This window comes from Perissodus microlepis, chromosome 6 (assembly GCF_051167445.1).
Source record: "Perissodus microlepis isolate ML-2025 ecotype Zambia chromosome 6, ASM5116744v1, whole genome shotgun sequence".
NCBI classification, from domain to species: Eukaryota; Metazoa; Chordata; class Actinopteri; order Cichliformes; family Cichlidae; genus Perissodus; species Perissodus microlepis.
The window spans coordinates 16,950,448-16,975,541 of record NC_140466.1 but is presented as its reverse complement, the minus strand read 5'-3'; the positions used below and the strand labels follow the sequence as shown (position 1 = coordinate 16,975,541).

Below are 25,094 nucleotides of genomic sequence, written 5' to 3'. Positions count from 1 at the left end.
CCGTCATATTTACATTATTTCTACAGTATGAATGATTTGCTTTGGTACCTGCTCAAACTTAAGCTCTCCTCTGTCTGCAGCAGCTTCTCCCCCCTTCGCTCACGTGGGTGCTGTGCTCAGTCGCCTAGTGCCTGAGCTCGGATCATACCAAAATTAGGGGGAATTTACGACGGTGCGCTCTGTGCTTCGTGTGTTTTTTTCGTTTTATACAGTTGTCAGTCAGGCATCTAACTAACAAATTACACTCCAAAAGACCCCATGCTTCTGAAAAAAATGACCCGGGCTTAAGCCCAGTAAGCCACCCCCCGGTCCGCTGATGGTTAACTCCAAATCGCCCGAACACTCTGTCGATTTGAGAACGCAAGACCGAAACAGCGAGACCAAGGTCAGTCAAGACCAAGGCTACGTCCACACGTACACGGGTATTTTTGAAAACGGAGATTTTCCGTTTTCGTTTTAAAAAATAATCCCGTCCACACGTAAACGCAGAAATGAAGGAAAACGCTGCCAGGAACATGCCAAAGCAACAGGTGGCGATATATTCCTAACCGTGTAGAAATGTTGGCCAATCAGAAGTCTAGAAGCCTCGGTGGGAAATAGTAAACAAGAATGGGGCATAGAGATTGACAGACCACGTGACTTTCGCGCATTGCATGCCGGGAACTCGTGGCAAAACAATCCAAGTACCGCATCAAATGCAAGCATTTGCAGCACCGCAAAACGTTCATTCTCCGGTTCCAATACCTTCTTGCTTTTTCTTTGCCCCCCAAAAAAGGTATGTACAAAACAAAGGAGAACAATGCCGGTCCGTACAAAGACAGACTTGATGAAAAGTCAAAGAAAAGATACGAGGAAAAAATCAAAGGAGTGAAAGGGTTAGACCCTTACGAGCACACAGAGTGGACAAAATACCTTAGCGTGCTGCCCAACTTTCACCACGCTCATATTTATAATTATACGGTTCTTGGAGTGAGTGCATACATTCATGAAGTTTTTAGAAACTTCAGGTCACTGCAACAAGCCCAGGTACAGTTTACCAACGGATGGGTACAGGACCTTGAAATGCACCGTGTAGAATGAAAGACCATCGTACGAACAAACGTAAGTTTACCAGTGTCACAAATCGTCTTCATAAATACACATTCGTTAACCATTTATTAATAGGACCTTTGAGCTCAACCGTAATTAATTAGTAGTGGAAATAATTTCTGGTACGCATTACAGAAATGTAGCAGTGACAATAATACTGTATGCTGTAATCGCACTGGGCAATTGGTGATCCAAAAAAAACAGTTTTACCCTGTGAATAAAAGTATATATTTTTGTCAATGTACCATGGTAATAACAGAAGCGAAACGCAATATTGTGTCAGGACAATTCACTATTTATGCACAATAAACAAAGGAGCATAGCGCCACAATTTCTGTTCAGCGCCAGACTTGCTTGTAACCTATATCACCAATTATGTTATGAAAAATGACGTATTAACTACTACAAAACACTGACCTTTGTGGAAATGCTTTGGAGCAGACTAACCTGTGAGCTGGAGTGTTCTGGGACGTTATATTTGGTCTTTGAATGGCTGCAATCCAGGCCATCCGTCGCCTCTTTGTTACTTCGGAAACATGGCTCGAACGATTTCTCTTCAACGACGTAATCCGATAACAACCGATCTCTTTACCCGTCGGCTTCCCGTGGCTGTCATGCGACCGGCTATTGCAGTTAATAATACAACAGCTTCTTGCCATTTTTTGTGTTTCTTTTTATCGCTGTGTAACTGATTTCAATTGAAAGCCTGCGTGCGCTAGAACCTCTTGCCACGAGTTCCCACAATCCTTTGCGGTTTTACCCCTGAATGACGTCACATTTTCAATCTCTATAGAAGCAGAACCGAGTCGTATGTGTGGAGGGACAGTAACTGTGTGTGTATATGTAAGCATTTAAAGACTGCAGAGAGTACAATTAACAGTAACAGTATTGTAGAAATTCATTTCACCGAAACAATAACGTGGCGCACAGTGTGACATCAAAAAAGGCGCACACCTTTGACACTGCGTTTTCTGCGTTTTTCTCGTCCACGCGTAAATGCAAAAACTGAGTTTTCAAAAATATCCACCCTGGCCAGAGTTTTTAAAAATCTCCGTTTTCAGTGACCAAAAACGGCGTTTACGTGTGGACGAAAGGTGCAAACGCATAGAAAAATCTGCGTTTTCAAAAATACCCGGGTACGTGTGGACAAGACCAAGACAAAAGTCCGTCGAGACCAAGACGAGACCAAGACCACGTAAAAGTGGTCTGGAGACCAAGACCGGTCTGGAGACATCCAACTCTAGTTCTAACAGCAAATGGTGGAGAGTCCCAGATTTTTAAACCCTATGATTTTAAGCCCTATGGGAGTGTCCCCCCAAGGGGGTCATGGACCCCCTATTGATCCTCTACATAATCACACGAGCCAAGGTGTGAAAACGGGTGTAGGTCACAATCAGCCAAGGTTTCAGGTGAAACCATTGTGAAACCTACCCCCACCCTATCATGTGATTTCCTGAGGTCAGATGGCCCAGGATGTGAGTGGGCGTTAAGGCGTCTGGGAAGGGATCTCAAAACTGGATTATAGATGGCAAACAGTTGGTGTCGTAAATCACCGCCTCTGTTCAAAGATGGTCGTTCACAGTAGACATAGATGGCTTCTTTCACTCCTCTTTCAAACCATCTGTGTTCGCTGTCCAAATTATGAACATTGGCGTCCTTGAAAGACTGACCTTTGTCCTTTAGATGCAGATGGACAGCTGAGTCTTGTCCCGTCGAGGTGGCTCTTCTGTGTTGTGCCAGGTGAAACGTCTTCATGAAACTTAAAGAAGTCCAGACTATTTTCGTTTCCAAGCTCCTTAGACCACACTTTGCTTGGCTGAGATCAGATCAGGTGACTGAATTGGCCTTTTTCTTTGCCTTGAGAAACTCTCGGGTGTCACGTGAAGGCTGTGTGCAGGCAGGAGTGGTAGTAAGGAGGATGTGCAGACACTCGGAGACAGAAAGTCAACTCAAACTTAGATTTATTGCTAGATGGCAAAACAGAAAACTGACTAAACTGAGAATACAAAAACTAAACTGAACACACAAAAAAACTAAGCAGGCAGACAGAATAAAGCATGAAATGAGGGTTGATGAAGATCACAACAGAGACAAAGGAAAACACAGGGCTTAAACATGTGATGTGAATGACAATAAAGCTTCCTTGAATTCTTGAATCCTTGAAAGCTCTGTGCAGTCAGTTTTGCAGCATTTGGTGGAATCAGCAGACAGTATGGTCCTTGCTTCTTCTATTGGCAGTCACATGATAAATAACTACTAGTGATCAATAACTGGAAGCCGCAAATGCCCGTGCCACCACACTGCCTCGACCATGTTTGACAGATGACGTGATATGCTTCATTAAGACCCGTTTCTCTCATTTTGCACACTTTTCTCTTCGCATCATTCTGGTACAAGTTCATCTTGGTTTCATCTGTCCAAATATTTTTTTTTAAATTTTCATTTACAAACTTGTGCAGGCTTTTATGTTTTTTTTAACCAGTGGTCTGCACCTTGCTGTAAACCTCCTTTATTTCAAGGTGTCTGTTGATATTAGAGTTTGACAATGACACCTCCTCAAGTTTTGGACTTGATTAGATAATATAATGTTGTTTTTAATGGTGTAAATAATTTTGTCACCATGCATGTACTGCTGAGCTGTTCAGTACGTTAATTCTTTTTAAGAATACATATTGTTGTCTCGATGCTCATCCAGTTAAGGACATCCTAGACAGCTGATTCTCTTCATTTGGACGGAGTGTTTTCAGTAGGAGAAATGTGTCGTCACTCATCCAAGTTTTTTCTTCAGTCTTTTTCTGTCTAATGATGATCTTCTTCGCTTGCACTTGAGATTATTTTTGGATTCATATTTAAAATTGCAATGAAAAGCTATAAAATAAAAATTAATCACTTTGAATTGACTTCATGTCTGCTTCATTTCTGATGAAACAACAAGGGAGCACCTGGCCATGAACTGCTTGTGAGTCAATTGTCCCATTAATTTTTAACCTCTGAAATTGTAAAACCTCTCAAATTAAAGCTGAAAGTCTGCACGTCAATCGCATATTGATTGATTTACAATCCACAGTGGTGGTGTACACTAAAACTATAAAAAGAGCATCTTTTTCCAATAAATTATGGACCTCACTGACACAGTATGTAACATCATTATAAACAACAAAGACAACAACACACAGGTGGTTATGTGAACATTCAGAAGAGAAATCATGACAAAATTCTAAGAACTTGATCATGTGTTTTTATTAAATAAAGAATAAGTTACAATAATAAGACATAATGTAAAAATAACTCCATACAAGACAGGAAATCATACATCGGTGTGTCACAGCAACTTTGTGAGAAGTTGTTAAATAAATGTACATTGCGAGTTTTCACTGAGTGACAGGGCTGGGTGATACGTGTGTGCGTGGGGGCCATCAGCTTAGTTTGAGGGTAAGACAGCAGCGCTTTACCTTATGATATATCAATTAAATTTACACATCACACATTCAGAAACACAGTAACTGTTAGTGGATGTGAAGTTGCAGGAATGAGTGAACCGACTGGCTGTAATCAAACAGGCAATATTAACACAAGCATGCACACAAACACAGAAGGAACAATGGTTCATTAACACTGTTTCAGATTTCTGCTCGAAAACCTCTGACTGCACTAAAATCATGGACAACTACTACCATACTGTTGCACACACTTGATTTCAAAATCATACAAATACATATGATTGATTAAAAAGGCTGAATGGATTTAAAAAAAGATTGAGATATGTTAAAAGATTTGTAGCTTGTGTTCTAATGCAGACAGCCTGTGGCAGAATATCATATTTAGTTCCTGAAGAAAACCTGGTAAACACCTTGGCAATGTTATAATATTATGAAAAGGGTGATATTATCAAAGTTTTTTGTAAACCCAATGTCTTTGCTGCTGACAGCAGAAGAGTAAACTTCATCAGAACTTTACGTGACATATTTGAGAAAAAAATCTCAGCAGTCAGAACATCTGGGGCAGATGGAGCTGCTCCGTTAAACTTCTTTAATGTGGCAGCGTGCTGCCACCAAGTGGTGCACAGCAGGAATTGAATATTAATACAAATATATCAAAAATATTTCAATTCTCCTGCTCTCCTGTGTGCAAAAAAAGATGCGATGACTAAACCAGTGATGGGATTTCTTTCGGGTTTAATATAATATTTTATTGAATGGCTACTTGCCATGAATGGTAATGATAAAGAAAATTTGTTATAAATCCTGCATCTTTTGCCTGACAACTATTTAAACAGGAAACATCTAACAAAAATCAGTCTGAACCTTGATAAAATATGCATGGTGGAACTGCAAGAGCACAGCTCACTGCTGCAAGTGAACACAGATGCAGTTTCCTGTATGAGCACCGTGCTGAAACAAAACACGGTGAGCTGCATCTGCATGAACAGCTAAATTTGTGTTTGTTACTGTGAATCACTGAATCGGCAGCGAGCAGTCACTCACCATGTGGACTCCTTATAAACTGCATTTTACATGTGACTAATGCTGCAACTCTCAAGAGAAAGTTCATTATTTTCCTTCATGGACTCTGTTATTAAAGAAGGCAGCACAGCTTGTAATGTTCGTTAAACCCGCTTGACAGTAAAGCCGCTGGGATTCTTCCTTTAAATGAACAGCTGCTGCTCAAAATTTAAAATCGGCAATTTCAGCAGAGCCAGCCGCAGAGCGGGCTAATGCACCGTTGCTACACAGGAATTATGATTTTAATATTTAGAGCAAATCACTTTGTTTGTCTAAACTCGGCTGTCAGTTGCTACACAACACACAGGCTTAAAAATCAGCCTCCCGTACACGAGAGACACGAGCACTTTCCATGTACACTCTGAACAATGAGAAAAGGCGCTGGCAGTGGAAAAAACGTTACCGGCGGTAAGTCTCCGGCCGTCCTTTCCTCCAAAGACTCACTGGGATGAATGGGAAATGGTAACAGAGGGGTTTGATATGCTTGGTGGGGAAGAATATGAAGAAAAGGATGGGTGGAGTTTGGGGATTAAATGACACCAATTCTTAACACATTAATTTTCTTTTCCACGCATGCAGCAATGCTGTGGTGATAAGGATTATAGTATTTTGTAGATTCATCTATTGGACTCATTGTTTTCACTCTCTCTGACTACAGGTTGCTCTCCTGGGTATCAGCGGACGATATGGGGTGCAGACCTCCGTTCTCATTCAGTCTCTTGGCACGGTACGTTTCATAGTGAATGTTATGAGTGACTTCCTTCAGATCCTGCAGGTGAGACCTTCAAAAGATGAATGTAAATACAGAGAGTGGGCGAGTTATTAGTTAAGTACGTTCATTTGACAGAGGAAGGGATAAGAGTTACTGTGTTTTGAAATACAGTATTGTTGTTCTTGTGTTGTGGTAATAAAATGGTAAAATCCTCCACAACTGCAAACACAAGAAACAAACGTTTTCTCACAATCAAAGAAAATTGCATAGTCTTATATTCAAAAACCTCTTTGAAAACATTTCACATTTATTATAATAAAAGTGCTTTAAATTTTTTTTTAGAGAGGAAATAACTTTAATCGCTTTATCAAATAGTTGATCAGGACCCATCTTCATAAAACTATAATTAATTAATGTAATTTATTTTAAATGTGAATATTTGCTCTTTCTGTGATGTTAAACTATCCCAGTTTATCAGAACAAAAATCCACCCTACAAATTTTAACTGTTTTTCTGACGTTTCAGAGACCAAATGGTCACTTAAATAAAATTTATACTCACTGGCCACGTTGTTAGGTACACCTGCTCAACTGCTTGTTAACACAAATATCTAATTAGCTAATCACATGGCAGCAATTCAATGCATCCAGGCACGTAGAAGTTCAAATTGAGGATCAGAAATCATAACTAGAGTTTACAGAGAGTAGTCTGAAAGCAAGAAAATATCCAGTGAGTGGAAATTCTCTTAGAGAAAAAGGTTTGTTGATGTCAGAGAACAGAGGAGAGTGGCCAGACTGCTTCAAGCTGGTAGGAATGCAACATTAACTCAATTAAATAATTGTTACAACCCAGGCATGCAGAAGAGCATCTCTTAATGCACGGCACACTGAATCTTGAAGCAGATGGGGTACAGCAGCAGAAGAGCACTCTAGGTGTCACTTCAGCAATGCTAGAAACAGGAAACTGATGCTGCAGTTTGCAGGGGCTTACAAAACAATGGAAAATTAAAAAATGTCATCTGGTCTGAAGAGGGCTGATTTCTGCTGTGACATTCAGATGCTAGAGTCAGAATTTTGGCCTTAACATCCTGAAAGCATGGATACTCTGCCTTGTATCATCAGTTCAGTCTGGCGGTATTGGGCAACCCAATACTAGCACTGTGTACCTAATAAAGTGACCAGTTACTGGCGATCAATACATTTGTGTTACTGTTAAAATGCTGAGAAAGTTTACTAATAGAGAAAAGTGATTTTTTTCTTTGTTTTATTTCATTTCTTTATTCCACTTTTTTGCATTATTATTTAAAAACATGCTTTAAAAGAAAGTTTTACCTGATCAGAAAATCTCTCAGCTGAGCAAACTCACAATGGTTTGGATTTTCAACTGCACAAAGCAGAAAAACAGAGACAGAAATCCATCAACATCAGTCCTGTGTAAAAAACCAAACAGAGAAACTCGTTCATGGAGAGCGTTTGACTCACCCTCCACAATTCCCCACGCTGTCTTCCTCCCCAGAACCCGTTTGCCGTTCACTTGATATTCTTTGTCGCTCCCCACCACAGCAAAGGGCATCGCCTCCTGTGAACAGAGACATTTGAACATGGTTCAGTGTACCAAAGAGAGCTACGCGAGGTTTATGAGATGAAACAAATGCACCACATGCCCAAGTGCCCTGGCATTCTGCTTAGAGGACTCGCTGCATGTTTGTAAAAGAGGCTGGGTTAAAGCTGAGTATCAAAGATTCATTCTAATGCCAAGGAAGAAAATCGCTCGACAAATATCGCGTGAGACAAAAAAGCGACTTACTCTGATTTTATCGTTGTCACTCTTGTCTTCCATGTCATCATCAAACTCTTTTTGTGGGTAAAATTCAATCCCGCTCATCTCCAGCTCCTTCCTTACCTGGAGTGCAGACAAAAGCAAGGAAAAACGAATTAAAAAAAAAAACATTAGTCACACAGGTACCCAACACTGCACAAAAGACCAAAAGTCTTTTTTAATTAATTCATTCAGTTTTTCTCTACTGGGAAACAGCCAGGACAGACTTTTACCAGCCCCTTGTGTATTTTTACTGGCCTACAACCTGGAAAATGATTTCATACATTGCTAGCTTAATTTATAAACCTACCATAGATTAATAATCTATTAGTAGATTTATATTTAATATTATAAATCTATGTCAGAAATGTAATTAGTAACTGAAACTTTAAAATAAATGTAGTGGAGTAAACACCGAATCCTGGGGTGGATGACTACTATCAGCAAAGCATACAAGAAATCTGGGAAATTGAATTGAATTGAATTGAATTGAATTTCTTAGCAAATTAAACTAATAGTTTATCTGCACACAGATGTTCTTTTGGCTCCTTCTTAATTCTGTTGCGTTGGATGGACAGGAACAGGTAAAAATACTGCATTTCTTCACATTTAAAACTATCTGAACAGTCGGTTTGATGATTGACGTTTGTTGGTATTTTCAGGTGTATGACTTGACAGGTAAATCACTGTCTCTGGGCCAAATTGCTAGTAGCTGGCAAACAGTTTGCCCAACATACTGTGTTTACTGGCCTTGGGATCATTGAATAAGACTTAAAAATTTAGTGCCTGAGACCATGAAGTGATCAGAAAAAAGTTTACTGAAGTTCACTGAGGTTCTGGATGAGAAGTCAAATCACTGAGAAAACTTTTTAGCTGTAGAGTTTAGTAACTTGGATCCACTGCTGGTATAAAATGTTTATTACAGCAGCTTTGCACACTCATCAGTAAATATCTATGAAGAAAGACATTTTGAAGTCAGATTATTGGTGAAACTCACCCTCTGCTTGAACTCCTGTCTCTCCTCAATGGTCAGTGTATCTGCTTTGGCAATGACGGGAATAATGTTGACCGAGTGACTCAGGCGCTTCATGAACTCAGTATCTAGCTGTCGAAGACTGAAGCAGAAGGACAAATAATTACAGTGAGTCATGAGGGCAGATATAGGAGATGTGGAAGCTCATGAACACTGAATAAAAGAAGGAGGCGTCTGGAATTCATTTGTCATTTCTCATACGTCTCATTACCTTTCCTTGGCCTTGCAGCGATTACAAAAGACTTACAGTGAGAATCTTTTTTTTTTTCAAGTGGGCTTATCATTGAACAAAGGTTGTGTCACAGCTCTTGTTTGCCTGCACATAAGACATCCTGTCGGTCTCAATTACCCTGGCTAAGAAAGATGAGATACGCTGGCAGTAATACACAAAAGACTGTATCCACTTATTCATTAGAAAGCAATTTCACACTTGTCAGCAGGAGCTAATTGTGAAAAGGAGAGAGAGGTGTGTGCTGTCTGCAATATAAAGTAGCACACTCAATTTAAGGCTTTGATAATGTGAAATTAAATGTTTTTTGAATAAAGAGACATTAACACTGTGAGCTTTGTGCGTGTGTGTCTCACCAGCATACAGTGTGTGAATGTGTGTGTGAATGGGTGAATGACTGAATGTGTAAAGCGCTTTGGGGTCCTTAGGGACTAAGTAAAGCTCTATACAAATACAGGCCATTTACCATTTACAGATTACTTAAAAAACCCACATCCCTTAAAGAATCAGAAACTTAAAGATGGTCTGAGTGATTTACTTCCATACAGCCAAAGCTTAACTTACGAGTGTCCGGTTGGGGAGATAAAATAGAGACAGCAGTGCACCCTGGTGTCCGGGATTCGCTTCTTTCTGGTGATGTTGACCTCCTCCTTCAGGAACTTCTCATACTGCTCATTGATGTATTTGGAGATGGGCTCCCAGCTGTGGATACAACAGAAGCAAAACATCACCGAGGCAGGAAAAAACATGTTTGAGGGAGCACTGATTCACTCCTAAACTTTGAATACAGTTTTTAAAGATGAAAGGTGGAGATTTGTCCTCGGTGATATAAGGCGGTTATTATGACATTTATGATGCTTTAACAGTGCCGGAGCTGGAAATCTCACCAGTTGTCGTTATTGATTTGGTCTCCGAAGCCCGGAGTGTCGACAACTGTCAGCTTCATCTTCACACCACCCTCTTCAATAACTAAAAAGAAAAAAAAAACATGTTCACACAAAGAAATCAGCAAAATAAATAATAACAGCTTCAAGTCTTCTGGGAAGGTTTTGTACAAGGTATAGGCCTGTGTTTATGGGAATATGTAACCATTCTTCCAGAAGCACATTTGTGAGGCAGTGCACTTGACATGCAAATCTTTCTCTTCTTTTTTGAACAATGGCCATAGATACAAGTGATACAGTGAGAGATAAACATCATATTCAGAAGTCATTTTAAAACTTAATTATATAATAAACAAATTATTTGGAAAAATAAGGTACATGATTTTCACCTTGAAATTTTCCAGATTATGTACCAAGTAGTGGAACTAAACCTCAGAGATTTAGGATGTTCTACTATAAAAATCTACAAGTGGCTACAAGAAATTAGTTTGTCCAGGATCAATCAATCTATCACCTGAAGCCAGAGTCAAAACTGACCCAAAAACTCCACATACAGAGGCCCAAGCCAATCAGTGAGATGATTTCACTAACCACTATGCTGCCCATAATTTAAAATCTCACAGAGCTGCAAAATTTCATCACAGGATTTGCAGGTAAGGTAGTGCATGCACCTCCATGAAATGCCTGCCAGGAAATAGCTTCTGCTTTTCAAAGAGAGCATCAGAGAAAACTGACTGTTTACCAGTGGCAATAAAGGCAAAGACCAGCTCTTTTAGATAAACAAGACAGTGGCAAAAGCAGTTTAGGAGATGTCCGGGGTCTGGGCAGCGTCTGCATCATTTCAAAGTGTTCTTCAGGATGTGACGCAGTCTGTGCAACTACCAATTCCTGCACAGCCAACATCCTCTAACATCCAATAACTGAAGGAATTTCACATAGAAAGTCGCAGAAAGCTGATCCCAGAGTCTCTTGGGCAATTACACACCTACAAGAAGTTATTTATGCTGAAGGGGGCAAAGGTAGTGTCTAAACCAAGGATGTACTTACCCTTACCACAGAAGAAGAACACATTTAATGTTTTTATTTAAAAATAAATAAAAACTTGAATATTCAACATAATGACTGAATGTTCGTGTTTGCCATAATCACACAAACAGCAAATACAATATTAATAGTATGGCCAGAATTTTTTATGCTTTGTCTCCTGGCATAATAATATCAGGCCACTGTCATCCGCAGCCAATGGGAGCATGATCACGTAAACTGTAGCAGCCCACGGGCTTGACATGTCCCTACAGTTTCCTCGGGAGCTCATAAGTCGTCAAGGACATGTGCAAATGGCAGCTAGGTCCCAGAAGGCATAATGAGCACAGGCTTGAATGCTACATACTGAGCTGTCTGCCACAGTGAGGATTTGATACTAATAGTGGGGGAGGGGCACCAAAATACGACATTTTCAAATGTTATACAGAGTAGCTGTAAACAGCGATTCGTTTGGGTTGCACTGTGGATAATTTAAAACTTTATTCAAATCAAGCACACGGCCGACTGTCGCTGCTTGCCCCTGTTACCTGAGTGGAAAGCTTCTCAGTTACACAGATGTTCTACAAGAACAGCTTTCTGATTCCTCATCCTGTAGCTCTGAAAGTGAGCCACAAATTGAGCTATGTTTACATCTTTGCATCAGCTGTCAGGCCCCTCTACGGTTGTTACCATGGAGACATAACTCTGAGCTCTGAGGTTGTCTCTCATTTTACTCACAAATACTTTGGGCTTTAAATTGGGTCATGGTTGGTCCTAGCTTTGATCAGGCTCCACAAACTGAGCTCAGTGATGTGGTGCTTTGTGACTCCTGTGAAATATGACCGACTGCCCGCACTCTCAGAAACTTCACTGAGGTTAAGTAAGACCCTTTTAAACCCTCAGTCAGTCAAACAACAGTGAAATGAAAGCACACGCAGCACGCCAGCAAATCTTAAAATGATAGTGAGCAACACCCTGCAATATGTTGGCCCTGTGAGGTCAAATGCACTGGAGCTTAAAAAAAAACACTGTTATCACTCATCTGCCTGCTATCCTGGGTGTTCAGCTGCTATGATCTATACTTTTCAACACATCCACTTTTCCATGCTGTCAAACTCAATACTGATATCATTGCTCTTGCCCAATCATCTTCTTGCTTGCCTTCAGCGAACCAATAAGCCTGCATTCTGCATACTTTAAATCTCGGCATCCCATTTCCTCACCATCTCAGAGCTCCATCCAAGCCTTCATCTTCATCCTCACCACCACCAGTGTCTGGACTCTGGATGCTGGCATTCTGTCCTGCTATGATGGGTCTAATTGCCAAATATTATGACTGATTCTGTATCTCAAAAAATCATGTTTAATTCTTCCAAAGGATTTCTTCTTAATGAATCTGTGTATTGGAGAAACAATTACAGACAGAAAGACAGAATAAACTATATGCAGCAGCAGACCAAACAAATCTGCCATACAATCTAAACGTTGGATAACAAAATAACACAAAAAAGTTTTAATACAAAATTGAAGCTCCTTTTTAATCTGTCAAACTCCAAACAGTCCATCATAAACGAGATGTAAAAATGAGGTCATGCTGTTCACCACGGCAGTGTAGAAATATCAGAAGCCTATTTTACTTGATGTTGTGCTATAAAACATGATGACCCAGCCTTAAAAGGTAAGCTCACAACGTCCCAAGTCTATCCTAAAACACTATAGCTATTTTGTTTTGCTGAAATTATTCCACCACTATCACTGTACTTTCAAAGTAAACAGGGCGGCAGCAGAAATCTGCAGTCTTTAGTATAAGCAAAAACATATTCAAAGGATTATCTTAAGTGTGCATGAAACTCCAGCAGCCTGAGATTGACAAATCCAATGGATATCCACAATGCAAAGTATTTTCTTTTTTGCAACAGAATACAAAATATCCAAACAAACAGTTTTAGTTTTCTTTTTTTAAGTTGGCTTGAACATCAAAGTCAACCACAAACAGGAGAGGAAGCATAAAATAACAATAAAGATAAAACAGTTTGTTTTGTATATTCTTACTATTGTCTTTGTTGCAGAGGCTAAGCTAAAGGACAAACAAGCACAAACAGCAGTGACCACATTAGAGTTTCTTCCACACGCTTTTAACACTGCCTCCTGGTGACAGCATGCAGCAACAACATGTAGACGTGTGCAAATCTCTGCATTGAACATTGGCTGTATCCCAATTCAGGGTCTGCAGCCTTAAAGTACGCAGCCTCAACGATCCTCAAGGGCCACGTACTTAAAGACCGCTAAGGCCGGAAGTGCGAGGCTTGTGAAATGGAACGGTCTAGCCTCCGTTGCGCTGCCCAGGTTGCCTAGCAACCATGATACTAACAGCTGGAAACGTTTCATACAGCTTTGTTTGACAGAAGGAGAAAATCTTTTGTTCATTTGTTTGTTTGTTTCTACATGAGCTTTGATCGTTCTCTGAGTAAGGTCAGCTATTGAACGGCGTATATTTTAAAGTAAAGGCTTTAAAACCAAGTTAGTACAAATGTCACTTATGTCACATAACTTTGCCGACATGTGGCCAACAGTAATGTTTTAATGTTCTTCGTTATTAAACATTTGCACATAAATAAGTGACATAATATTCAGTACTTAGTTTACTATGTTACTCTTCGGGCGCCCCACATCTGCCGTTTTTTTTCGGCAAAATTATCCACACCCACCACCGCGCTATGCATTCTGGGATATGTTGGGCCACGAAGTCTACACCGCCACGTCCTTAAAATTCAGGGAAATTAAGGACGCATTTGAGGGCCGCATTTCGAGCAGCCTTCGAATTGGGACAGCCTTCGTCGCGTCGCTGTGACGTAATCGGCCTTAAAATGCGGCCTTTAAGGCTGCAGACCCTGAATTGGGATACAGCCATTGACTACTCAAGTACCATGCCAGGATCATTCAGCACCACCTGACCTCTACACCTCTGCTGCCAATCAGCTACTATCAGATCTTTAGCCTTGGTTTTCCATCATATTTCTTGCTACATGTTCCTGTCAGCTTGTTTTTTAAATGTTATTATTATCAATTTATTTATTTTTGGATATTGTACCTTTATAATAATAATGTATACTTTATTAATACCGTAGGGGATTGCTTAGTCCTCTGCACTTAACCCATTCATTCAGTGAAGCAGTACGCAACTACCAATCCAGTGCCCAGGGAGCAGTGTGTAGAGACCCTTGCTCAATGATACCTCAGGGTAGCCGTTCAGTGGATTTGAACCCCCAAGCTTCCGATCATGGGGCGAATACTCTACCTACTGAGCAATCCCTGCCCTTGATTTTGTGCCTGTCTTTAATGAAAAACTTTTCTACATTGTACACATTGCCTGGAAACCCACAGTGTGCCCAACTGTGCACTGGCACATGACAGCAGAAAACTGAGCAGAGAACTGTTTGCTGTTTTTCAGCCATCTCTGAACTGAATTTCAGCATCTGTTCATTTTTAGAGATTTCACCAACAGACAGCGATGAAAACCTAACCTTCTTTCGACTTTGTCTGTACAGCTACAGAACGCAAATAAGGTAGGTCTCAGCATTGATTTATTTATATGACACATAAGAGAGTTATTACAGAGCAGCTTGAAAAATTAATTCATGACAATTAAATTCCCAGCACACGGACAGTCGAAAACAACAAGTGATTAAAAGTGCCTGCAGGAGAGGCAGAAGTTGGCCCATCCTTCAGCTGCTTAGATTTCTTGGCAGCTTCCAGGGTGCACTGATGAACTATAAGTAGGCTATGTGGGACTTTTAAGAACATGGCCAAAGATTGTTAATTTTCTCTCTTTAATTAAGTGCTATATAAATGCCTGGCTCTAAAGAAAGAGCAGCCTCTCTGTCCTTGCACTCACCGTGAGACACTGCCTTGATCTCCACAGTTTTGGGGATCTTCTCATCACGAGCCCATCCTGCACTCCTCCTGCTCACTTGGGACTTGAATAAGGTGTTCACCAGGGTTGACTTTCCCAGACCACTGTGACCTGAAGTGAAAGGCAGAAGAATTAAGGTTGGAGCACCATAGAGGCAGAAAGTGTCCAGGCATAAAGAAAGTCTACTGTGACGTACCTACTACCATGATATTGAAGTCAAAACCCGTCTTCATGGTCTTCTTCCTCATCTGCTCAATGATGGTGTCGATACCAATGTATCCCAGCAGAGTGGATCCCCCGCTGGAGCTGTGGGAGCCACCGTGACCATGACCGCCGCTGTGTGGTGCAGCGTGACTTCCAGCGTGACTAACGCTGTGTCCTATGCCATGACCCACGCTGTGACTGCCACCGTGGCTTGGACCATGACTTCCAATGGGAACTGGAATGGCGCTCGGTGGGGGAGCAGAGATGCCGCCTCCTCCGACACCCAGGCCCTGGGGTGGGAAGGGGCTAGAAGGAGAAGGAGCCCCCACGTTTGGGGGTTTGGCAGGGACAGCTGGTTTGGGTCTAACCTCTGGAGGAACTATGTCTGACATGTCTACAGAAAAGGAAGGAAGATGAAAATAAGTCACACTGAAAAAATGACGAGGAAGTAGGTCAGTGGATCAGCCGAGGCCTCTCCTCTAGTTACTCGTTCTACATTGAAGAAATGGGTTATTGCAGCAGGCTTCGATCACCCAAACAACAGAAAAATCCTCACATTCATCTAGTCAGGCAAACACTGCTTTGTATAATTTGTGTAGTTGTATAATTTGCTTCCCAGATTTTGATGGTTATGATGAAAGGTGCTTGTAAAACAAACATTTTATCTGTTTATTTTAAAAAATATGAAGCTGGAGCTATACAAACATTATGAGGTGAGCAAAATCAGATGTTTAAAAAAAAGTTTTCCTTGAAGAGCACCCGCTGTGCTCATGTCCAACTCCATGCTGTTATTCTTAGACTCTACTAGAGTAGCTTTGCATGATTCACAGTTCGGAATAATGTTTCTTTACTTTAAAGTGAGTCTCAATTACCTCTTATTTCATCCACTGTCTGAAATACTATTTTAGCCGTTCTCTCCCATAAAGTCTTCTTCTCATTGGCTGGCCCTTGTGAGCAAAAGGAATTTCTGTTCTCGTGTCTAAGATGAGCATATTAGGAACATCTTCTGTTTTTGACATTATACAGAGGCATTGAAAAAGGACTGAAAAGGAGAATACGTTATGATCACAGTTTATGAACTCCTCCCCTCCCTCCTTCCTAAAAAAATCTGGTACTGACTGGAGCTGTGGTGCTCAAGGCTAGCAGACACATGGAGTTTAGGTATGAAAAATGTAATTAATGCATAACTGTCACTTTCAAATTTTATAACCATGTGAACTGTATTAATGAATGAATGAATGAACTAGCTGATTAAAATAAAAGTAAAGAGAAGTTGATGAGACTTAAATGTGGCTAACATTTTTTTTCTTTGTTAGTTATGTAATAAAGTAAATATCTTTGAGTTTTCAATCAAACAAATCAAGACATCTGAAGGTCCCAACATGGACACAGATGTACATTTCAGGAGGGATCCAGTCCACTGCCTCATCCGACCCAAACCCCACACAACAAAAGCACAAAAGAAAGCTGATGACTGAGAAGAAAAACTGCTATAACATCATTTGTTTCTTTTTTACCAACAGATAGATGTTATGTCTGCGCTCATATTTCACACACATCCATATACAAAAAGAAAAGCTGAAGAATATGACGGAGATGGAAGGAAAAGGGAGAGGGAGGTCCAAGTCTGAAAGCAAAATAGCTCTGAGACACAGTATTTGAGTTTAGCACCATAGTTTCTAGTTTAAAAATAAGATTCATCTTCGGATTAATGCTGCCTGTGCTTTTTGAGTTTGCTTCAAAGGTTGAGATAAACCTTATTCCTAAAAGTGTGCAGAATGTTTTGAACATAAGCAGAAATCTTGGTGAAACACAGATCAGCTGTTAAAGTCCAGGGGTTAATGAATCAATTTATAAAAAGATGACTCATGCACAGTTTGAGCTTGAACATAACATATGAGACAGAACTGAATCAACTCGTTATGCTCACATCTAACCACAAGAGTCTACACGACCTTAAGCATTTAACTCAGCAGGTAGGAAATCAAATGAGAATAGCTGAGAATAATGACTAGAGAGTTAAGCTGTTATTATTTTATTAAGTTATCACATATTACACATACAGTGTAAACAGTAAAATCCACTATCGGTGTGGATTTTACTGTTTACACTGTCTGTGCCTGACAGAACCTGAAATTAGGGCACTGTGAATAATTTAATTGATTCCTGGAAATCTAGCATTTATAATCGGGGAAGTTCTTGCACTAATGAGTAACAACTACCCCAAAAGACCGCAGAGGTGGGGCAGCATCTGACCTGACCTGAGTTACAAAAGCGCTGCTCTAACCTCCAGCCTTCACACCCAGGTTGCCCATCTATTATTTCTATCTGCGCAACACAGCAGAGTATGTCTCAGCCCTGATCACCCCCCAAGTGTAGAAATCAATGCCTGACTGAACAAACTCAGATCTTCTTAATAAAGGTGTCCTCCACTCCAAAAAAAAAAAGTCAAAACAATGAAAAATCATTTACATTTCATTTTAACCCCCAAAACTGAACTAACTCTTCTTTTCTTTCACCTTTTCAATGTTTATACAGTGGAATTACAAATACCTCTGAGAGCAACTCTGATGTTGATTTGAAGATTATTTTCTTTTTTAAAATAAAAGAAATTATTATATTTTACAGTGTGATACTTAATAAATAGTTGATACTATAGGGGCAAAGATAATAGCCAGCATTTTTAATATTACGTTTTTTTTTTCAATAAAAGTACCAAATTTACAGCAATTCAGAACGCCTAAAAGTGTAGAAATCTAACATAAAACAGAAACATATATAGAAATTTCCCTGTCTAAAAAGGCTTTATTTATTAGTTAGCCTAGCAAACTTGCATTTAACCAAAAATCCATCCAACAATGGACACACTTTGCTTGACAAATCTACCCCCTAATTCAGAGGAAGCTAAAGGCTCAGTCACACAGGTAAAAATAGGACGACAACCTCCTGGTATAAATTCCCAAAGCTTGAGCCTGTTGTACATTCACAACTATTTTTATAAATGCAGATACATTGCCAACATGTTATTATCGGTCTGAATGAGTCGATGTCAATTTGCACAACTCAAGGGGACTGGACTTAGCTGGCTGTCAGCTGATTGTACTCTGGTTATTCCTATAGACCTGGAAGGTTGTTGAGCATAAATGTAATAGTTAAATGTGAATTTCTGCAGATTTAGACAACAGTTAAATGATGTATTATTGCAGATCGCATGTAACTTCACTCCATTCAATCCCAGACTGATCCCAAACTGATAGCAGACTGACTCTATCTGATATTGACAAAGTTTAACTTTGAGGGCATGATTGGCAATTTTTGTTATTGCAATGCTCAGCATAGATGTTAAAAATCGCAATGATACTGTATCGTGAGTTGAGTATTGTAATTATATCGTCTGGTGAGTCCCACCTCAAGTTTTAATCATTAAAAACGAATGAAAACGAAACTAAAATTTGCACTTTGGAAAAAAGCAAAACAGGAAACTAATTGGAAAAAACAGATATAATAATTCTGGCAGAGAACCACAGATGAAATTACAATCAGCTGTCTTGTCTTTGGGTTGGCAGCAGAAACGTCAAACATGGGACACAAAAATCTCAAAAGCCTGGCCAGAAATGCAAAAAAACCCTCTGCGAGCAAGGCTTTGACACCAGTCGGGTCTAAGCAAGAAAAGATGTTTTTGTGAGCTCAGCCTTTAAGTGAAGCAAGCAGTGCAGGCAGATGGTAACAGTAACAGGCAGCAGGCCGAGCCAAGATGTTGATGAGCTTAGTCCTTCAGGGTGTACAGCCTGCTGCCATGCTTTAAGTCACAGTCCTAGATACATGAGTCCTGATCATACATACAGGTCACTGAGGCAGAGGCTGTCACTTTGATTCATTCACTGGCCATGCAGCTCTGCCCCCTCCCTGCCTGCCCTCACAAGCCCACACTGCAATGCAATTATTTCGAGCTACACACTACAGCAAATGTAGGAAACTGAAGCGTACGATATCTGAGGATGCTCTGGCTACATGAAGGCTAAAACTCCCTTTTTTTAAATCCCTGTTTGAAAAAATAATAAAATGGCCAAGCTCATGAAAGATAAGAGCAAACGTGCTTTAGCATATAACATGAATAAAAGCGCCCTTTTCTGCGTGTTTTAAGTGACTACCCAACGTTAGCTCTACCAAAGCCTGTCGCCCTCATTGTTTCTCTCACCAGTCACGCTGGATAATAACGTTAACGGCTAGCTGCTAGCGTGCACCCGCTAACGGTCGTCACACTCACCAGCTCCCGTTCAACTGACCAAACGAGCTCGTGGAGACAGCGGGCGACCTACAGGCGCTCCGAATTCGAGAAGCAGTAATATCTGTCCACCACACTGATAACAATAACAGGAACGCTCATGTAAAGAGGAGTCCGGGTACCTCTCCTTCCCTCTGGCCGTGAGCCCCCTCCTTTTCCGTTACCAAGGCGACAAGAGGACAGGGAGTGGGGAGATGCAGCGCACATGCGCAATATGACTTTATCTCAAAGGGACATTTTTTTGGGTACAGTGTCTTCTGTCAGAGCTAGAGTATTTATAGCGAGCAATTTGAATTGTGTTATAATCAGTGTCAAGTCCAGACATGGGAGATGATCTTTAACAGTGTTGGTGGATAAAGAAGATGGATCCTTTACTAATAATGTTGTGAAAAAGTACTTGCCCAATTCCTGATTTATTTTCTCTCTCTCTTTTTTTTTTTCATATGTGCAACATTTGTCACACTTGCCTCTTAAATCGTGAATTATCTGTTTTTAATTCTGTGGCCTGATTACTGCCAGACCTGCTGAAATCGAGAAATCACTTAAACAGAACAAAGTGATGTAGGCTAAAAGAAACATGCAATGTGACAATCTACAGAAACAGATTTGAAACAAAGTCATTGACATCTATCTGCCTGGAAATGGTTACAGAGCCATTTCTAGGGCTTTGGGATTCCAGCAAATTATGATGAGAGCCATTATCCACAAATGGAGAAAACTTGGAACCTTCCCAGGAGTAACTGACCAACCAAAATTACTCCAAGAGTGCATTGGTGACTCATTGAGGTCACAAAAGAACCTAGAACAACATCTAAACACCTGCAGGGCTCATTTGTCTCAGTTTAGGTCAGTGTTTGCGCTTCAACAATAAGGGACTGGGGAAATATATGTATCCATGGGAGAGTTCCAAGGAGAAAAAGGTCGCACAGGCTCATTTGACATTTGTTAAAAAAAAACAAACACCCAAACATCTTGATGATCCCCAAGACTTTTGCCAAAATATTCTGTGGACTGTGGACTTTTGGAAGGTCTGAGTTCCAACAACATGCCAACAGTCAAACATGGTGGTGATAGTGTGGTGTTCTGGGGCTGCTTTGCTGCTTCACAACCTGGACAACTTGCAGTAATTAATGCAACCATGAATTCTGCTCTCTGTTTTTTTATAGTCTTTACGATACTCATTTTTGGTCACTTTAGGAAAAGTCATCAAATTTCAAGCTAAAAGAATGATATTGGATTTTTTGATATTTTTTGCTGCGGTCAACTTTCAAAATGAGTCAAATTTGACCCTAAACAGTGTGTACGGGTTAATGTAGATGCAAAGCTTAACAAAAACATTAGTGCTATATGGGATTTATTCCTGCTGCATTATCATTCAAGCAGAAAGAGCTTATAGCTTTAATGGCTTTGCACTGGTACATAAACAGGCTCCTAAAGTTTGAAGTCTTATCTGCAAAGTAACAACTGTATGTCTGCTAAATGCACTGTTTAAAATGTAGAAAGAAGTGCAGTATAGAGAAGTTTTCCCCCAAATACATTTTGTCACAGCAGGAAAACTACAGTGCTGAATAATTAAAATAATGATGGCTGAATATGTAGACGTTGTCTGTATGTGCCGCGCTTCCTTTTCTGTGAAGCGACACACTATCAGCTGTGACATGCCGTGAACTAAAGCACTTCAAATTTAATGCAAATGTGCTCTGATGTATCCTGCCACCGGTGGAAGCTCAGCGTGTAATGATTAACAGCGAGTGTAACAGGGCTTTCTGAGGGCTGCGATCCCACGAGAGACCCTGAATCTGAGGGTCTTGTAAGACAGAAAATATATTAACAGATCTAACTGCAAGAAATCTACTAATGAAGACTCCAGATGAAGCTGTTAGTTTAAATTTTCTTTGCTCTGTCAAATACGTCTGGTAGTTTTTCCCTTGTTGGGCCTCAGAAGCTCTCATTTTAACTCATAGGCATCTACAACATCCAGGCAGTGCTGAGGTACTATGTGTGCTCTGTTTTACTGTCTAATCTCTACCCTGCTATGTTACGACATGATTTAAGTTTGACACATCAGTTAGTCTGTACTTCCCAGTGTTTGTGTGATATTGTGTTGTTATTACTCTTTAGGTGTTAGAGGAAGAAAAATACAGCTGCAGCACCGTACTCACACTTTATCTCCGAGCTGCTCTCCTTTCGTCCCGCCTTCCTTTCTGCATGTTTTCGGCGTGTTTTAGTGTAAAACTGCTTTGGCACGTCTTCCTGTGCTATTCACTTTGAAACAGTCTGCTAACCAACTTTGTCACATCTCTTCTCGCCACGTCTGTTACTCTACTGATAAGAAGCGCTGCCTTTAGTCCCTCTGCTATCCTCTTTAACCACCCCCTCATCAGAGTTCCCACCCCCTCTAGAAGTTAGAAAATTATTCAACTCCCACTCCAAATAAAAGCAGGGGCATCAAAGAGGCGCTGTCGCTGGGTTTGTTCTGTTAAAATCTTGCAGGTGACTTGGATATATTTGTACTCACCCACATAAATTGAGCCTGGGTAATACATCGTGACGTAATAGGGGTCTTCTGATTCCTCTGAGAAAAATACTTTGCCTGTTTCAGAGTCATTCAGCTGATTTAGTAGACTGGAAGCTGTTGTTGCTGTTGTTGTCTTTTCCAGGCTCTGGTATACTCTGTCAAAGACCCCCTTTGAGCTTAGGCCAAAACTGTCTGTGCTGAATGGGCAGTGCGCTACAGACGGGGGCCAGCTTGCAAAATATTTCTCTGAGGGACGTTCTGGTAGCTTTGCTGGCACCCCACGGTGGTCAGGTGGTGCTAACATGTCTGTTTGATTCAGTCCTGTGCTGCTGAACTTCATCTGTTTGTCAGGAGGAGACTGTTCCTGATCTAAGCCACATCTGTGTGACTGAAGGTCAGGTTTCAAAAAGGATCCCCTTTGTGAGGTGGTGCACACACCAGAGGGAGGGTGGGAGGCCTCCTGGGTCTGAGGTGCCACCTGACATGTCTTAAGCTGATTTAACCTGTGTGTGCACTGGGAAGCCTCCATTTTCTGATCAGCTTCTCTTGACCGGCAGCTGTAATCCTTTGATAAACAGTGAGACTGACTCACTGCACACCTTACATCCACAGTTTTACTCTGTGTCTTCGACGGGAACCTGAGGGATCTCTGTGGGGACTTGATGTTTTGAGATGCACCAGTTTCATGAAAGATTTTATGAGAGTTTCCTGTAATTGTCTGATTATTGTTTTCTTCCTGCTGTTTCCTGGGACGAGAAGCTGATAGAAATGCTGCTTCTGAACTTGTTTCACTGTGCAGGTCGAACCGTCTCCTCCTTGCCTCGATGCATGGCGAAACGCCTGACTGATTAAAAAGAGGCTCAGTGGAAAAGGATGTTTGAGGAGTCACGGGTAAAGCTGCTTTTTTCTCAGAATACAGTTGCTCATATGGTGGGTGAGCTGAGGTAAAATGTAAGGTCTGAGAGTAATTGCTCTTCTGAGGGTAGTTTTTATATTTTCTTTGAGGACCTGACAGAGTGGCCGGTCCATCAAACACTGACGGAGACTCCCGGTGATCAACGTCAGCAGACTTAATGCCTTTAGAGTTAGTGGATATTTGTGTACCTGTCACTCTACTGGGTTGAAATTCCTGGTGCTGATTGATGTTCCACTTTGGTTTAGGTAATGCAGTAATGTCTGTACTCCTTTGCAGAGCCTTTACTTCATCTTTGGCAGTATTTTCTTTTTTACTTAGTCCAAGTTTGCTTTGCAGAAAGCAAGGATTCGAAGATGTGACCGGGCGTCTGTAGGATTCTGAGTAAGTCTGATGTTGAGACTCTCTGTTCATACGACCTTTTCTCATCTCGGGGTGAGTAAAGTCCAGTAAAGCATCCTGGTCAAGAATTTCATGCTTTATCTCATTTGATGTGTCCGCTTTGACATTACAGATGGGAATCGATTTAGCACGTCTTTCTTTTGCAATAGGAGAAGGCTGTTTTACTGGTGGACCGTCTGAGCTCGTCCCTTGGCAAAGGGACGTTGGAGATGGGCTTAGCCTGGGTGTTGGGACTGTCAGAGTTGGAGATACACTTGGCTTTGGTGCTGGCTGGTGCAGTAATGGAGAAAGATCACTCGCCTGTGAGGCGGGAAGATGAAGAGAATCACTTGGCTTTGGTTTGACAGCGGGAAGAGTGGGAGAGGAATTTGGCTTAGGAGAAGGAGAAATGGAGGTGCTGGGTTTTGCAGAGAGAGACTGAGAGCTGCATGTTTTAGGTTTGGTCCTTGGGAGGGTTGAAGCTCTTTCTCCATGGTTTCTCTGTGAAAGCTGACATGATTTACTCCTCGAGGGCGGGCTTGGTGTCTTGGATGTCCAAATTGAATCAAATGATCTGGAAAGAAAAAAATGTACCAATAATTACTAGATTATGTAGCACATAAATCCAAGACAGAAAAACAAACTTCACATTAATTTACCTGTCCGCCGTGTACAGCTTTGTGTTGTGTTTTTCAAAGATAAGTCCCTTCTCATCAAATGATGGGATGTGAATGGCTTTCTTCTTAATGACGGGAGAAGAAAGTGACAGAGGAGGTGACAAACACACTTTTGGATGTTCCTTTGTTTGTCTGCTGGAGTCAGGCACTCGTGGGATCAAAGGTGCCAGACGGTTAAAAACACTCATTCTGTTTTAGCAAGACAAAGATGCAAAGAAAGACTAATCACATGATGAGAATGAAGAAACTAAGAAAAAATATAACTTGTTTTATATGAATAGAATAGAATAGAATTCAACTTTATGCCAAACATCATTTCTATAAACACTGTCCAAATTAATAGAAAATGTGGGAATAACATTCTTAAAAAATACTCAAATTAACTGAAGTGCAAGCTTCAATTTGATTTTTTCCCTATTGAATTTTACTTAACAAGCAGCACTTCACAATATTAGACCATACAGTGTTAGAGGTAGGACCCAAAAATCAGATAATCAATGTAGAGAGAAACACGGCAACAGCGGGGAGGAAGAACTCTCCACTTAAGGAGAAGGGAGGAAAGAGAAGCATAGAGAGACTGCAAATGACAAACAGGACAAACTTTTAATAAATATTAAAGGGGTAAGATAAAGAACAGAAATATCTGCAAACTACACTTATCAAAAGTTTGAAAATCTTACTGTAGTTCCAAAGGAGTGTTAGATTTATTTACTTTAATGGTTTAATGTCATCGATAAGTGCAGGTGAAGCAAATCCAGTGTTAATCTGTTTAAAAATAAAAACACGTCTAGGAAGTCTAAGCCAATACACCACATTTTATCAACTGACTATGTTTTTTTTTTAATATATATTGAAATATTAAATAAGCACTTATGTCTGTACAGAAAATATGTAGTAGGGCTTAAGTACCACA

The 25,094-nt window shown here is 40.6% G+C and overlaps 2 protein-coding genes across 2 annotated transcripts; both read right to left on the bottom strand.

Annotated features, from left to right (window-relative positions):
* Positions 1-4,304: 4,304 nt before the first annotated feature.
* septin3 (septin 3) lies at positions 4,305-19,868 on the bottom strand. Its single transcript, XM_084931123.1, has 10 exons — positions 19,675-19,868; positions 15,400-15,801; positions 15,186-15,314; positions 10,271-10,352; positions 9,948-10,085; positions 9,119-9,236; positions 8,110-8,205; positions 7,785-7,881; positions 7,635-7,686; positions 4,305-6,373 (listed from the first exon to the last, which is right to left on the bottom strand). Exons 2-10 carry the CDS (start codon positions 15,797-15,799, stop codon positions 6,244-6,246), a joined length of 1,242 nt encoding a protein of 413 aa, XP_084787249.1. The 5' UTR covers positions 15,800-15,801; positions 19,675-19,868; the 3' UTR covers positions 4,305-6,243.
* A 39-nt stretch (positions 19,869-19,907) lies between these two features.
* On the bottom strand, positions 19,908-25,086 carry LOC146385435 (uncharacterized). Its single transcript, XM_084931122.1, has 2 exons — positions 24,164-25,086; positions 19,908-24,078 (listed from the first exon to the last, which is right to left on the bottom strand). The coding sequence occupies exons 1-2, from the start codon at positions 24,367-24,369 to the stop codon at positions 22,110-22,112; spliced, it is 2,175 nt and encodes a 724-aa protein (XP_084787248.1). The 5' UTR covers positions 24,370-25,086; the 3' UTR covers positions 19,908-22,109.
* Positions 25,087-25,094: the final 8 nt, after the last annotated feature.

Excerpts from the sequence above, each read along its gene's own strand:
- septin3 (XM_084931123.1), bottom strand. The coding sequence starts at position 15,799 with ATGTCAGACATAGTTCCTCCAGAGGTTAGACCCAAACCAGCTGTCCCT. Across the intron at positions 10,086-10,270 it reads CAAATCAATAACGACAACTG|CTGGGAGCCCATCTCCAAAT; the intron begins GTGAGATTTCCA and ends TTGTATCCACAG. Across the intron at positions 7,882-8,109 it reads GTGACAACGATAAAATCAGA|GAGGCGATGCCCTTTGCTGT; the intron begins GTAAGTCGCTTT and ends CTCTGTTCACAG.
- LOC146385435 (XM_084931122.1), bottom strand. The coding sequence starts at position 24,369 with ATGAGTGTTTTTAACCGTCTGGCACCTTTGATCCCACGAGTGCCTGAC. Across the intron at positions 24,079-24,163 it reads AAGCTGTACACGGCGGACAG|ATCATTTGATTCAATTTGGA; the intron begins GTAAATTAATGT and ends TTTTCTTTCCAG.